Source organism: Salmo salar, chromosome ssa10 (genome assembly GCF_905237065.1).
Source record: "Salmo salar chromosome ssa10, Ssal_v3.1, whole genome shotgun sequence".
Classification (NCBI taxonomy): domain Eukaryota; kingdom Metazoa; phylum Chordata; class Actinopteri; order Salmoniformes; family Salmonidae; genus Salmo; species Salmo salar.
In genome coordinates this window covers 15,543,194-15,559,215 of record NC_059451.1, presented here as the reverse complement: position 1 = coordinate 15,559,215, position 16,022 = coordinate 15,543,194, and the positions used below count along the sequence as shown (strand labels likewise).

General features: G+C 41.4%; 1 protein-coding gene across 1 annotated transcript; it reads left to right on the top strand.

Moving 5' to 3' along the window:
• The first annotated feature begins 3,516 nt into the window (after window positions 1-3,516).
• Window positions 3,517-14,158, top strand: LOC106613595 (hippocampus abundant transcript 1 protein). The gene is made up of 12 exons (XM_014216019.2): window positions 3,517-3,796; window positions 4,465-4,560; window positions 4,687-4,749; window positions 4,839-4,966; window positions 5,075-5,189; window positions 5,430-5,648; window positions 9,746-9,859; window positions 10,186-10,257; window positions 11,632-11,744; window positions 11,849-11,946; window positions 12,217-12,383; window positions 12,725-14,158. Exons 1-12 carry the CDS (start codon window positions 3,716-3,718, stop codon window positions 12,929-12,931), a joined length of 1,473 nt encoding a protein of 490 aa, XP_014071494.1. The 5' UTR covers window positions 3,517-3,715; the 3' UTR covers window positions 12,932-14,158.
• Window positions 14,159-16,022: the final 1,864 nt, after the last annotated feature.

Below are 16,022 nucleotides of genomic sequence, written 5' to 3'. Positions count from 1 at the left end.
TTCTTTAACATGTCTCCCCCCGTTCATCTAAACTGATTGAAGTGGATTTAACAAGTGACATCAATAAGGGATCAAAGCATTCACCTGGATTCACCTGGTCAGTTAATGTCATGGAAAGAGCTTTTTTTGTACACTCAGTGTACATGTGTGTGTGTCTATGTCTGTGTGGGTATGGACATGAGTGAGTGCATGTGTGCTAAGGTGTGGTGAATCAGAGCAGGTGGTCAGTCCAGTTCAAGTGTTCAGCAGTCTGATGGCTTGTAGATAGAAACTGTCTCTGAGCCTGTTGGTATCAGACTTCATGCTCCGATACGTCTCACCGACGGTAAGGGGGAAAACAACTCGTGGCTGGGGTGTGTGGGGTCCTTGATGATGCTGAGTGCCTTCCCAGGCACCATTTCGAGTAGATGTTCTGTGTGGCCTTCATATAATCTCATCATTATATACAGTATCTCTGAGAAGTGTAAATTAGTTAGTAGGCGAATGGAGGAGTGTCCTCGCCTCCTCAATAGCCTTCTCCCACCGAGGAAGAACAAGAGTATCCTACCTGAGACCTTCGTGGAAGAGTTTTGAGATACGCCACACCCCCTTTGAATCAGCTGTTGTTTACTCAGAGGAGGAAAGCATACACATATTTAAAAACATTATGCTACTTATCCTTTTATCTATAAATGTCACAACTAGCTAAATGTCTTTTTACAACTTTACACATTTAATTTGGGATTCCACCCCTATAAACGTAATTTGCATGAGTGAGTCTCATTTCATACATTTGTTTCCACATTTCCTCTCCTCCCCTCCCCGGTTACCTTTGACCTTTTTCAATAGGAGGCGAGGAGAGAACGGAAGATGAATTTTAGTATACCAATTGAGAATCTCCCATTTAAAGGGCAGCAGCCATACTGACAGTGTTCCCCAACCCCTCTCTGTTTTTTAACTGGTCGTTCAGAACAGCACCGATTCTGTGTAATTGAAGGTTAAACACTGTTTTTTTGTACTGAACGCAGCTCAGGCTGAAGTGCATTGGCAGGTCACTGAAACAGTTACTTGCTGCCTTTTCCACATGCCAGGACAAAACAGCTCTGTTTTTACTGCAATCTGACTTTTTTTAATGCTGCATCTGTCAGAGGCCTGGGCTTTTGGGATAGGTAGTTCATCTCTCGTTTCTGGATTGCTGGATCATCAGATGCCTTGAGATGCATCCACCTGCAGTCTCGGAGGCAAGCCGCCTGTCACTAAAACCTGCCTGTCACTAAACGTATTATTCTGTACGTAAATCCGTGCCACTCCATTTAGCATTATACAGTATGTTATGTTATGTTGGCCAAAACTTGTACACACTTAGCTACCTTTTGTCATTTCATTATTTTTGGGCTCATAACCAATGACGGTACTAGCAAAGAGGATTTAAATAACTTAGTGTGAAAACTCTGTGATACTAGCACATTTCACGGGTAAGACTTTTTTAGATGGTTGATTTATTGATAATGGCAGCCTTCAATTTGATCATTATTTTCCAGCTCTCCAGGTAGCTGGCTAAAAGGTGTGCATTTTTACTATGTGACTTTTTGCATGTGTGTGTGTGTGCTCACAGACTGTTCTTTCTCCCCAGTACCAGTGGTGAGGCGTCCATGGAGAGTCCATCCTCTACCAACAAGGAGCCCATCTCCAGCTCTGCTGGTTAGTACAGCTGTCACACATGTGGACACATCATTCTCTAATCTTATATATATCTCATAGTCTCTTTCATGGCCTCTCCCAAACACACACATTCTCTTTCACGGTCTGTGCTAATGTATTATTCCTCTGTTTTTCTGTTCCTGTCTTTCTATCTCTACCTCCTGCTACTCATTCTCTTTCCTTCTGTCTCCTTTTCTCCTCTGACATCAATAGTAGCATGCAGCTCAAAGTAGTAGCATGCATCAGGCCGCCCCATGCCAATGTTTTAAGAGGCTTAGGCCAGCAATCTAAATGCCTGATCAAGGGAGCGTTATCCATGGTTTTTAGACTGTACTTTTAATTTTCCAACTTAATAACATTGTAATTTTTCTTTGTTATTCCCAGTGCTATATCAATAGTTTTGTCAAGAGGTGGCCCCAATCCCGTTGGATGACAGTCCCCCATCCCATTTACACCCCCTATAGATCCCTCCCTGTAGATCCCTACTCTGTTTAACATATATCCTGATGCCTAGTCACCTTACCCCTATACATATCTAACCCTACCACTCTAGTATCCCTGCACATTGTAAATATGGGTATTGGCACTGACCCTGCAACTGACCCTGTATATAGCTTACTTACTTTCTCGTGTGTTTTTGTTCTACTTGTCTTTTTATTATTTTTTTATTGTACAACTGATATAGATCACTGAATTGTTGGGATTGCGCAAGCAAGAAAGGCATTTCACTGTACATGTGAACGTGACAATAAAAACCTGATTACCTTTTTGAATTTTGTTAATGCTACAACCCTTACATTTTTCATACACAGTTAACTTTGTATATCACATTTTTGTTTATGCTGAATAATTTCAAATTGCCTATTCAGTCTTATCAGTTGAGATTGCTCTCAGGTACGGTATACATCCTGTACAAATATAACCCAAACACAACTACTGACTTATTAAGTCAGAGCCACAGTATGTAGTTTGTGTCACTTGTTGTATCATACTATGGATTAGGCAGAAATGACTCTTGATTGTCGTGTAACTAGTATATACATCATGCATTGCTTTATTCAATTTGTTCTAAGTATTTGTATGTGTGAAATCAAGATGTAGGATACTGTATATCCTACAATTAGTTTGTTATTGTATGACCGCAGCTCACTTGGTAGCCTAATGTGATCTAACGTAAGGTATCATATCATACTAAAGCAGTCGAACTTAATATATTATAAATGGGCCAAAGCATACTGGTGCAATCAAGACTTTGGATACTATACGTCTTACAATTTGGATTATATTGTACGACAGCTATTCCATCAATAGCCTAATGTAATGTAACCTAACGTAAGGTAGCATATCATACTAAATGGAGTGACACGGATTTACGTACAGAATAATATATTTAGTGACAGATACTACTGCAGTGTTGGAGCTAGGAACACTAAGCATTTCGCTACATCCGCAATAACATCGGCTAAATATGTGTATGTGACCAATAAAATGTGATTTGATAGGCGGGTTTTAGTGCCAGGAGGCTCGACTCCAGAGCTGCAGCTAGATACTAGGATAGGATGTATAGGATGTAGTACGGGATGCATTCAGGGCCTTTCAGGAAGATCCGGTGACACCTATGGGGTCTTTGTTCGTGGACGGTTCTAGAGTGAGAGGGAATACTGTAGTGCTTAATACATGAGAGTAAAGTAGAAATGTAATGCAGACATGGTTCGCAGATTTTTCTACTATTCTCTAATTAAATGTATACTGAGATGTAGTAACTGTTCAAAAAAGAGGTCATACCAGTACCCGTCCTAGCAGGTACACGGATGTCAGAAAGAATATCGTATGATGTGACGTCATTACGTTGTAATAATGTTTTTGCAAAGATGGCGGTGGTTGAGTGAATGGGACGAAACAGACCTTTTAGTTTGAAAAATAGATTTATTCTAAGGTATTTCAGTTTTTTTTCCGACAATCTGATTTAAATAGTTTATTTTCTGAAATTCCTTAATAAATAGATTCTTATTAAACGAAGAACTAGAATGGTAATATGACACAGAGCAAAAAGAAGAAACGGGCGAATCGCAGTCTCCTGCTGGCGAAAAAAATTATTATCAAGGATGGAGGAACGGTGAGTTTCCACCTAAATGACAGTATTTGCCATCGTATTTCTTGAGATTAACTAGCAGCATGTGGTATGTCTACAATATGTCACATTTCGCGAGCTAGCTAGCTCCTGCTTGCGGGCGTCCGGGAAGTTCATCATATGCCTCTTCATAGTCCTCTCAAATAACAACATAGCTAACGTTAGCTAGTTGGCTGGCTAGCACCAGATGTGTGGCACTAGCTAGCTAAGTTGGCTAGCATATCAGTATCTTAGACAGTAATTTAGCTAGATGCCATCTGAGATGGACAAGTATTAGCTAGCTGACTACCTAGTGAAGTAACTTAACACTATTGTTAAAAAGGTGGCTAGGCTAATAGGGTTCCATAACTATGGGCAAGCTTTCGTTTGTTTAGTTCGATGATGTTATAGTTATTCAGCAATATGGTAGCTAGCTAAATTCCTACTTACTAAAATCAACAACAACTAAAGTGAAATTTGCCAAGACTACAACACCGCTACTGGCTCTAGTGTCAATTAAGAATTCTGTGTAAGCAGGAAGATGCCCCACTGTGTATTATGGTGAATTATTGCTGAGTTGACCTTTTTAATGTGTCTTCTTTGAAAGTAAGACAGTTGAGTATTACTTGTTTCTTGTTGACATACTTACATAGATATTCCACTCTGTTCACCAGGCACAAGGTTTCGGAGCTCCCAGCGTGTACCATGCTGTAATTGTCATCTTTTTGGAATTTTTTGCCTGGGGCCTGCTTACAGCGCCCACTTTGGTGGTATGTTGTCTTGTTTATGACCTATTATTTAATATAGTTTCATCAGCTGCCAACAAATCATACTATGTTGAAGACCTTCTCCAATGAACAGTCTCAACTCTCTGTCCCTGTCCCCTTCCAATCCAGGTCCTACATGAGACGTTTCCGAAGCATACGTTTCTGATGAATGGCTTGATCCAGGGGGTAAAGGTATGGTGTTTGAACATGTGCTATTATTTTTTAACAGTTCTCTTTCAATTCTGTTACAAATTCTGTGGGTGTGTCTTGTTGTATTACAGGGCCTGCTGTCTTTCCTGAGTGCTCCGCTGATTGGTGCCCTGTCTGATGTGTGGGGTCGGAAGTCTTTTCTCCTGCTCACCGTTTTCTTCACCTGCGCTCCCATTCCACTGATGAAGATAAGCCCGTGGTACGATGGCTCCCAACCTGAGAGAGTTCATAGTTACTGAGAACACCATTTTAAAAGCTGAATCAAGTGTATTATTAACTGAGTGCCATATCCTGCCTCGGGTTTCAGGTGGTACTTTGCAGTTATCTCGGTGTCTGGTGTGTTCGCTGTTACATTCTCTGTGGTCTTTGCCTATGTGGCTGACATCACGCAGGAGCATGAGCGCAGCATGGCCTATGGACTGGTGTGTATCGAACCTTACCTCCACAGTTTCTTCTAATCTTGTTTACCACAGCACCTTTTTTGATTCAGGGATTTGTGGTTCAGTGCTAAAATAGTACATCATTCAAAACCTATTTGCAGATTTGTCCTACTTAAACAAAGCAGAAATTATGCGCCAAAAAAAGGGAAACTACAATTTCATTCAAAGAGTAGTAGTAGCAGAGCTTGGCAGTAGTAAACCTCGTCTACTCTTGTTCGTTAGGTGTCGGCCACCTTTGCTGCTAGCCTGGTGACGAGCCCGGCCATTGGCGCCTACTTGGGCCGTGTGTACGGGGACGGCCTGGTGGTGGTGCTGGCCTCGGCCATCGCTATGCTGGACATCTGCTTTATCCTGGTGGCCGTGCCTGAGTCTCTGCCTGAGAAGATGAGGCCAGCGTCCTGGGGGGCTCCCATCTCCTGGGAACAAGCCGACCCCTTTGCTGTGAGTACCTGTCCACCTCTAAAGGCTCAGCCAGTCGGTGTTATTATTTTGTGTAGCCATTATTAGTGTGCTTTCAGAACGGAAAATGATTTGGATTAGGCAGATGAGATGACCTTCTCTTCAGAGTGCAGGCTTAGCGTAGGCTAAGCTGTATGGCAAATTACATTTGAATTCAAGAAGTGAAGGGTTAGTCTACCAATATACAAATATATTGGCTTGTTAGGGAAACATTCTCAAACCACTTGAAAATGTGTGCTTCACTTTGGCACTATGATCAGTGGTAGCAGCTAGAAATTTGGTGGGTCTCAGAGAGACCGAGGCGGAATATGGACATTTTGATTTCTGTTGCATCATAGTCCTTCTGACTGCTGATGTTGGGGTCATTTTAGAAATCCAAAAGGTTATAGGGGTAATGTGTGTCTGTTTTCAAATGCTGGAAGGGACAATGGTATCAACGTAATTGTTGGCGGGGGGTGGAGGCAGGTATTGTTTATGATTTTAAAGAGGGCTTAGGAATAGAATGTGGTGAGAATGGCTGTGCTGCAAGACCTCGCCCCCCCCTGGCTGACGCCCATGGTTCCCCTTAGGGAAACATTATAGCATCTGTTTTTGTGTTGACACTTTCAACTAGCTACTCATGTTACAAGTGGTCCTCTTCAGTCTTCCCATTTCCCTATGATAGCTCTATCACTTAGGCTACTGTTTTCATTCGCTTTCGTAAAAGAACAAGGCCACCTGAGATGTCGTATGCATTTGGGAAGAGAAACTTGACAAGTTCTAATGTGGTTAGTTGTAAATGTAACGATTCGTGTATTCGGACCAACTTGTTTGGTACAGGCCATGTTAGTGTACCTCGTCTTTAATTTATGCGCACTGTTTTCATAATTCCTCTATAGTAGGCTTTCAGCGAGTGGTGGTGGCTCTAATTGCGCATTGAAACCAACGGGGCCCAAAACAGTGCAGGAATAGTACACAAAAAAGAATATTTGAAAAAACACAATTGGATTTACCCAGCATAAGGAACAAACATTCATGCCGCATTTTGACCAGGATGTGGTCTTTGTCAGCCAAATCTGAACTTCCCCTAAGGCGGTTGTTTGAAGGGGCCAAGGTGGTATGTTAGACAGAGGGCCAAATAGGGGAACAATACATTTTTTTTCATAATTTTCTATATTGCTGAGGGGCTGTACAACAACCGTTAAAGCTACATGACACAATGTACAGCAGCTACTCGTGGCACAACGAAACCGGTCTCCCTCAGGCAATGTTGAGGGGGAAGGCTGACGTGTCGCTGAAATACATCAACATCACATGATATAGCAATGATGATTGCAGGGTACTTACAGTGTCTTCAGAAAATATTCACACCCCTTGACTTTTTCCATATTTTCTTATTACAGCCTGAATTTAAAATGGATTCAATTGAGATTATTTTTGTCACTGTCCTGTACATAATGTCAACGTGGAATTATGTTTTTCTACATTTTTACAGAAATGTAAAGATGCAATATGTAGAACTTGCTCCACCATTTCCTGGTTGCAAAAATTCGAATAGTTTGTCTAATTTCAGTTTGTGACAAAACAAGTAGTCATTGTGTAGAGAATCAGAATGACAGATTTATAACACAGATTTCTATGTGAATTTGGTCGGGTCGCCCCAAAAATGACATATTGTAGCTTTAAAGCTGAAATGTCTTGAGTCATTAAGTATTCAACCCCTTTGTTATGGCAAGCCTAAATAGGTTAAGGAGTAAAAATGTGCTTAATAAGTCAAATGATAAGTTGCATGGACTCTGTGTGCAATGATAGTGTTTAACATGACTACCTCATCTCTGTACCCCACACATACAATTATCTGTAAGGTCCCTCAGTCGAGCAGTGAATTTCAAACACAGATTCAACCACAAAGACCAGGGGGAGTTTCAAGTGCCTCGCAAAGAAGAGCACCTATTGGTAGATGGGTAAACAATTTAAAAGCAGACATTGAATGTCCTTTGAGCATGGTAAAGTTGTTAAACTTTGGATGGTGTATCAATACACCCAGTCACTTCAAAGATGCAGGCATCAGGGATTTCACCATGAGGCCAATGGTGACTTAAAAAAACACTTAGAGTTTAATGACTGTGATAGGAGAAAACTGAGGATGAATCAACAACATTGTAGTTACTCCACAATACTAATGTCATTGACAGAATGAAAAGAAGGAAGCCTGTACAGAATATGCATCCTGTTTTTAACAATGCTCTGAAGTGATACTGGGAATAAATGTGGCAAAGAAATCTACTTTTTGTCCTGAATAGAAAGTGTTATGTTTGGGGGAAAATACAACTCATTACTGAGTACAACTCTCCGTATTTGCAAGCATAGTGGTGGCTGCATCATGTTATAGGTATGCTTGTAAACGTTAAAGACTGGGGAGTTTTTCAGGTTATAAAATAAACAGAATTGAGCTAAGCACAGGCAAAACCTAGAGGAAAACCTGGTTCCACCAGACACTGGAAGATGAATTCACCTTTTCAGCAGGACAATAACTTAAAACACAAGGCTAAATCTACACCGGAGGTGCTTACCAAGGAGACAGTGGATGTTCCTGGGTGGCCGAGTTACAGTTCTGACTTAAATCTACTTGAAAATCTATGGCAAGACCTTTAAAATGGTTGTCTAGCAATGATCAACAACAAATTTGACAGAGCTTGGAGAATTTTGTTAAAGAATAATGGGCGAATGTTGCTCAATCCAGGTGTGGAAAGCTCTTAAAGACATACCCAGAAAGACTGTAATTGCTGCCAAAGGTACTCCTACAAAGTATTGACTCAGGGGTGTAAATACTTATGTAAATGAGATATTTCTGTATTTCATTTTCCAAAAATTTGCTACAAATTCCAAAAACATGTTTTTACTTTGTCATTGTGGGGTATTGCATCAATTTAATCAATTTTGAATTCAGGCTGTAACACAACAAAATGTGGAATAAGTCGAGGGGTATGTATAGTTTCTGAAGGCGCTGCGAAGATAATATCAAGATTGTGTAAATAAATGTAAGTGTGTTATGATGATCGATCCAGGGAAATAAGCATCATCAAACGATTGACCTACAAAACTTATGCTAACTGAGTATTTATTTTGAGTCCGAGTGAAGTCTCTCTTCTTTTGCTCTTAACACAATCATCACGATTGACGCTGTATAACGCTGAAGGCCCTAGTCACTGATATTGTAGCATAACAATACAGTATGGGGTGTTTGCAGGTCAGGGGCTCCCAAACTTTGTTCCCCAGTGCCACCTTTTTCACATACAAAAAAAGTTGTTTATTTATTTATTATTGTTTATTAAGGTGGCCTATATTAAATACAACACCAGCTTGACATTGTTTAATTTGAGAGACCTAAGAAAAGTGTTGTTTTGAAGCTAATTTCCTGCAATTCTACGTAGTTTTAACAAGACTCATGAGTTAGGCTATTTAATTATGATAATAATGGATAAGGAAAATATTGGTTTATTGTAATGTATATGAACCCTCAGTGTAATTCTACATAATATACATTTTTTTCGGAAAGTGATTCGATCAGTTGATAGCAACAGTCACGCATTGTATGAGATTACATCCCGAGCACTTTAGGTCGTAGCTCAGCTTATGAACGTCATAGAGACAAACCAACGATATTCCCACGTGCACCAGAATTGCATCTTACTCTTGCATTTCACCACTTGTTTCTATCCTAAAGCATCGCGGATTTATGCGTAGTTTTAGATCTGTATAAACTATCGCGAATTGTACAAAAATGATTCCCCCCCCCCCCCAAATCAAGGAAGGTCCCGCACACCGCCACGAAACGTTGGCGCCCCATATGGGGGGTGTGTGGGAACCCCTGTTGTAGGCAGTTATGTGTTGGTTTAATTGTAGGTCTCCTGATTCTCCGAAGCGGACCACAGCTGTTTTGTAACTCTACTTCTCTAGTTTACTCTCTTGGGTTGTGGCCCAGTTCTCACAATAGGCCTCCTTTTCGCCACGAGGAGTGGTTGGGTCTTCTTGCACATCCATATCGTTAACACTTGTTATCACCTACCGTCCTAACCCTTTTTCTTTCTGTCTCCAAGTCTCTAAGGAAAGTGGGCCAGGATTCCACTGTTCTGCTCATCTGTATAACAGTGTTCCTGTCCTACCTCCCCGAGGCTGGCCAGTACTCCAGCTTCTTCCTCTACTTACGACAGGTCGGTTATGCATACTGTCAAATATAGAAACAGACGTGTGAGATGCGCGTCAGATGTCAGCCCATCCCCCTATTTCCATTATCAATGTAACTGAGGTCAAGTCCCCTTCATAGTCAGAATATCATTTGGTGGACTTGTCGAGGGGGTTTGACTATGTAGCTCATTCAAAGTATACAACCAAGTTATCATATTTTGCTTGGACCCCTGCTCTTTGCTGCTCATAGCTAGGCCTGTATATAGCTAAATCATTGTCTTTCCTTGATGATAGGCATACTCATTTTGTCTCACGGGCAGTACGATCACATTTCCGCTCTCCCTTTTTTCAGATTATGGGATTTTCACCTGAAAATGTTGCAGCTTTCATAGCTGTTCTAGGACTGCTTTCAATCATTGCACAGGTTAGTTGTCATTACATTTAATTATATATATATATATATGCATGCATATACACACACACACACACAAAAGTATATGGACACCCCTTCAAATTAGTGGATTCGGCTATTTCAGCCACACCCGTTGCTGACAGGTGTATAATATCGAGCACACAGCCATGCAATTGCCGTAGACAAACATTGGCAGTAGAATGGCCGTACTGAAGATCTCAGTGACATTCAACGTGGCACCGTCATAGGATGCCACCTTTCCAACAAGTCAGTTCGTCAAATTTCTGCCCTGCTAGAGCTGCTGTTTCTGCTGTTATTGTGAAGTGGTAACGTCTAGGAGCAACAACGTCTCAGCCGCGAAGTGGTAGGCCACGCAAGCTCACAGAACAGGACCACCAAGCGCTGTAGCACGTAAACATAGTCTTTCCTCGATTGCAACACTCACTACCGAGTTCCAAACTGCCTCTGGAAGCAACGTCAGCACAAGAACTGTTCTTTGGGAGCTTCATGAAGTGGGTTTCCATGGCCGAGCAGCCGCACACAAGCCTACAATCACCATGCGCAATGCCAACCGTCGGTTGGAGTGGTGTAAAGCTCGCCGCCATTGGACTCTGGAGCAGTGGAAACTCGTTCTCTGGAGTGATGAATCACGCTTCACTATCTGGCAGTCTGACGGACGAATTTGGGTTTTGCGGATGCCAGGAGAACACTACCTACCCCAATGCATAGTTCCAACTGTAAAGTTTGGTGGAGGGGGAATAATGGTCTGGGGCTGTTTTTCATGGTTCGGGCTAGGCCCCTTAGTTCCAGTGAAGGGAAATCTTAACGCTACAATGACATTCTAGATGATTCTGTGCTCCCAACTTTGTGGCAACAGTTTGGTGAAGGCCCTTTGCTGTTTCAACATGACAATGCCCCCCGTGCACAAAGTGAGGTCCATACAGAAATGGTTTGTTGAGATTGGTGTGGAAGAACTTGACTGGCTTGTACAGAGCCCTGACCTCAACTCCATCGAACACCTTTGGGATGAATTGGAACGCCGACTGCGAAGCCAGGCCTAATCGCCCAACATCAGTGCCCGACCACACTAATGCTCTTGTGGCTGAGTGGAAGCAAGTCCCCACAGCAATGTTCCAACATCCTAGTGGAAAGCCTTCCCAGAAGAGTGGAGGCTGTTATAATATATTAATGCCCATGATTTTGGAATGAGATGTTAGACAAGCAGGTGTCCACATACTTTTGGTCATGTATCTATATAGTTATTCCATTCTCTGCCATGTTATAACGACCTTTGGTTTGGCCATATAACAAGAACTTTCATTATAGCCACTATGAACATTCCAATAAAGTGTTTCTAATTCTGTTATTTTTTGTTCCCTTTGTAAGACTGTAGTATTGAGTTTACTCATGCGTTCCATCGGGAATAAAAACACCATCTTGCTCGGCCTCGGGTTCCAGATACTGCAGCTCGCCTGGTATGGGTTTGGCTCCGAGCCATGGTAAGCTTTTTCAAGGCGACTCAAACCATGAACGCATCTGATCATTCAGTTCAGTGATAGTCACTTTAAAGAGTATCTATCTGTTTTCTCTCATCTCTCTACAGGATGATGTGGGCAGCAGGGGCTGTAGCAGCCATGTCAAGCATCACTTTCCCAGCAATCAGTGCGTTGGTTTCCCGCACCGCTGAGCCAGACCAACAAGGTTTGTACTTAGTTATAACTTTATTTTGCAACTTTCTTTGATTTGTCTTTTGGCCGGGTCATAAATGCAAATGAGAAATGGTTCTGTTAAAGGGGCAGTTAATCAAAATGACTTATTTTTTCCCTTACCTTGAAACCAGTTAATTCTTAGCCATAGACCGCTCTTCAAGGTAAGGAAATAAATATGTACTTTTGCAGAACTATCCCTTGGGAATTAAAAGTTGAATAAAATCCAACTAATACGAAATAAATGTTGGCGCTCATCCCACAGGGGTGGGCCAGGGGATGGTGACGGGGATCCGGGGTCTGTGTAACGGCCTGGGGCCGGCGCTCTACGGCTTCATCTTCTACATCTTCCACGTGGAGCTGGATGCGCCCCCAGACGGCAGCCAGGACACTCCGGTCCACACTCAACCCCACCTTCAGCACCTCCCACAGGTTAGCCCCCAACCCCAACCTTTTCTCCTCCTCATAGTTTTGATACGCAGCCTGAACCCGACGAGGCTTGAATGTGGGTGGAGTTCAACAGCCAGTATACCTCCTCAAAAGTGACCAAGCAGTTCAACAAGGCTCTATCGCTGTCTTAAAAGTGGCTATCATTATTTAGGCACTATGCAATCTTAGAGGTTTGTGGCCACTATTTAACGTTAACTAGTTACCAAGTAGTTCCGTGACTGTTTTTGAATATGCTTTGTACAAGTGTAACCCTAATTTGTTAAGCATTTTCCTAATTTAGTCAAATTCTCTTGTACCTTTTTATTCCCGCCTCCTCTCCTCAGACGTCCATCATTCCTGGCCCACCCTTTCTCTTCGGAGCATGCTCAGTGCTGCTAGCACTCTTGGTGGCCCTCTTCATACCAGAGCACCCCCACCTGGGCCCCCGGCCTGGCAGCTGGAAGAAGCACAGCTCGCCCCACGGGCACCCCCACAGCCCGCAGCCGCCCGGGGAGGCCAAAGAGCCCCTACTGCAGGACACAAATGTGTAACACGGACCTGGCTACTCGGACCTGACTCCCCCCTCTTCAAAACCACACAAAGCAAGAGAGCTCATGTGTAGGTGTAGTAAACAATCAAAAAGCTATATTAAGAGTTACCACTATATATGTATACATAGGAGTATGTTTTTTTTAAAGAAAGTTCTATCCAAAGGCACTATTTGCAATGGCTTATTTATTCATTTTTGTTTTTCCTCAAACTTTGACTTTTTGTTTTTCTTCAACCGTTGTTTTGATGATATTGGACAGGGCAAAGCTCAACTCAGGGACATACCTGTTGGGCTGTTTCTGAACACAGTGTGTTCCACAATCAGAAGAGGGAGTCTCTGCACAATAAAAACAACCTAGAAAGAAAAAGAAGCATCAAAAAGACTGGTTAGTCCTCTAGAGTTGGGCCTTCAGCTTTACGGAACTGTGTGTGAGAAAATGACAATGCGGGGCTGAATCGGAAATCCAGTTGAAATTTCCCCAGATCTCTGCATAAAAAAGCCTTAATCCACAAACTAACCACGGAATGTGAAGACGCGATGGACTTGGAATGGTACAGCTGAATTTTTAAAGCACCTTTGTTTTGACGCTTATATCAAACTACTTGCCTATATGAATTCCTACTACCACTTCTTCAGACTGACTGGTGCCTCAATTGGGGTGGGATACTTTTTGGCGGGACCACAAGGAGATATTGTATCAACCCCTGCTTACTCTTTGACATCACAGAATGTGACAGATTGGCTTGATATTTTGTCTTTTGTTCTCATTTGTTCATGTACACGGCCAAGTCCCTGACATGTATGGATCGTACAGTTACAGAAAATGATCATACAAGAAGGGTTTGCCTTTAAAAAAAAGATCTAATTTACACGAAGGACATCCTATGTCAGACATGTTGCATAGTTACGGAATCCGTAGATCCATCTCGTGGCCTTCTAAAAACCTTTTCACTTGTACAAACAAATTATGTTCTTGTTTTAACTTGCTTATTGACCAAATACCAAAAGTACATATTGAATCATGAAAGTTGTGAAAGTGTGCTCTAGCTATTTATGAGTTGGTGTTGTGTAAAACAGCAATTTTCTTGAAATACTGTATGCAGTTTTCTTTTCCATGTATTGTCATTGTTTTGCTGCCTTTTTATTTTCAATATTACATTTGTTGACTGACCTTGTAAATATACAGTAAGTATACAACCATGCATTTCAATAAAGTGGAATATTTTGATGGATGGTGGAAACTTAGGTAAAGGGAACATGAGCTACCAGTATGATGAATCTCGTAGTCAACACATTTTAGGGTTCCACCCAGAGCCTTTTATTGTATATGATAGGGTACACACTTATCAATATAGTTTTGCTGTAATTGACGACCGGTGAGATGGACAGTTATTTCACCAAGAAAAAGTTCAACGTCAAGCTATATTTCAAGTTTGTCTTCAAATGGTTCTGTAAGCTTGATTTGGTAATGCAACGTCTGTTTAAAGACGACAAACCAACAGATTTAATTGCAGTTGATCAGAGGCTTGACCACTGACATTTTCGGAAAACAAAACTTTAATACAGAGAATAAATATATACATACAATGATTTATTTCGTACAGTTTTTACACAGCAAAACACTTCAGTAGCAATCATATTGACATTCAAATGGCGCAATAACCATAGTAAAAGGTGTTAAGACTTCATCAATGAGCTGGTGATTAGCACGTTAACCAATGAAAAGGGTAACTTCTCAAATGATTGCACAATGTAAACAAATGGCAGCTTTTCTTGGGAAACACTATTAGGAATGTTTTCACACTGGTTCAAGTGTCATTTGGACCAGGGCTTGAGTATTTTTTTTACATTTTATTTAACCAGGAAGGGCTCATTGAGATTTGGAATCTCATTTTCAAGAGATTCCTGGCTAAGATAGGCAGCACCAAGTCATTAAACAATTACAGGCAGCACCAAGTCATTAAACAATTAGACAGACATGAACAACTACAGGTAATCTAGTAAAAAAAACTGAATTCACAGGAGAATAACAAAATCATAAAACAGCAAATTAAAAATATTGACAGGTCAAGGAATAAGCCTCAAAATCCTTCATCAATGTTTTAAAAACACCAATCGGAACAAGTTCTTCCAGTTTAAAAGTATTTTGTAAGGCATTCCAAGCTGATGGCGCAGAGTACATAAAAGCCCTTTTGCCAAATTCCGTTCGGACATTTGGAACAGTTAGCAGGATAGAGTCCTGCGGACGAAGAGTACCCACCACATTTCTGAACAATAAAAATGGCCAAATAAAATGGTAGTAAACCCAAAATGGTTTTGTAAATAAAAGTATACCAGTGACTGAGCCTGTGATTAACTAGACAAGGCCAGCCAACCCTGGTATACAAAGTGCAGTGGTGCGTAAGGGTTTTGCAGTTTAAAATAAATCTCAGTGCTCCATTGTAAAGGGTGTCAATTGATCCCAAACACTGAGCGGAAGCATTCATATTCTTTGGTACCTTTCCGCAGATCTATGCCTTGACACAATCCTGTCTCGGCGCTCTATGGACAATTCCTTTGTCCTCATGGCTTGATTTTTGCACTGACATGTACTGTCAACAGTGGGACCTTATATAGACAGGTGTGTGTTTTTCCAAATCATGTCCAACCAATTGAATTTACCACAGGTGGACTCCAATCAAGTTGTAGAAACATCTCAAGGATGATCAATGGAAACAGGATGCACCTGAGCTCAATTTCGAGTCTCATAGCAAAGGGTCTGAATACTTAAGGTATTTTTCTGCTTTTAATATATTTGCAAAAATGTCTAAACATGTTTTCGCTTTGTCATTATGGGTTATTGTGTGTAGATTGCTGAAGATTTTTTTAAATCCATTTTAGAATAAGTCTGTGATGTAACAAAATGTGGAAAAAGTCGAAGGGTCTGAATACTGTCAGAAGGCACAATTGGGTACTTACATTCCAGGGTCTTACATTCCAGGGTACTTACATTCCATGTTAATGTGCTGTTTTTACAGGTATTTATTAAAAGGGATCGTTATCAAGCCACTTGATTGGTTTGCCAAAAATGTGGTTTGTTGGTTGGTTAAAAA

Excerpts from the sequence above, each read along its gene's own strand:
- LOC106613595 (XM_014216019.2), top strand. The coding sequence starts at position 3,716 with ATGACACAGAGCAAAAAGAAGAAACGGGCGAATCGCAGTCTCCTGCTG. Across the intron at positions 4,750-4,838 it reads GCTTGATCCAGGGGGTAAAG|GGCCTGCTGTCTTTCCTGAG; the intron begins GTATGGTGTTTG and ends GTTGTATTACAG. Across the intron at positions 10,258-11,631 it reads TGCTTTCAATCATTGCACAG|ACTGTAGTATTGAGTTTACT; the intron begins GTTAGTTGTCAT and ends TCCCTTTGTAAG.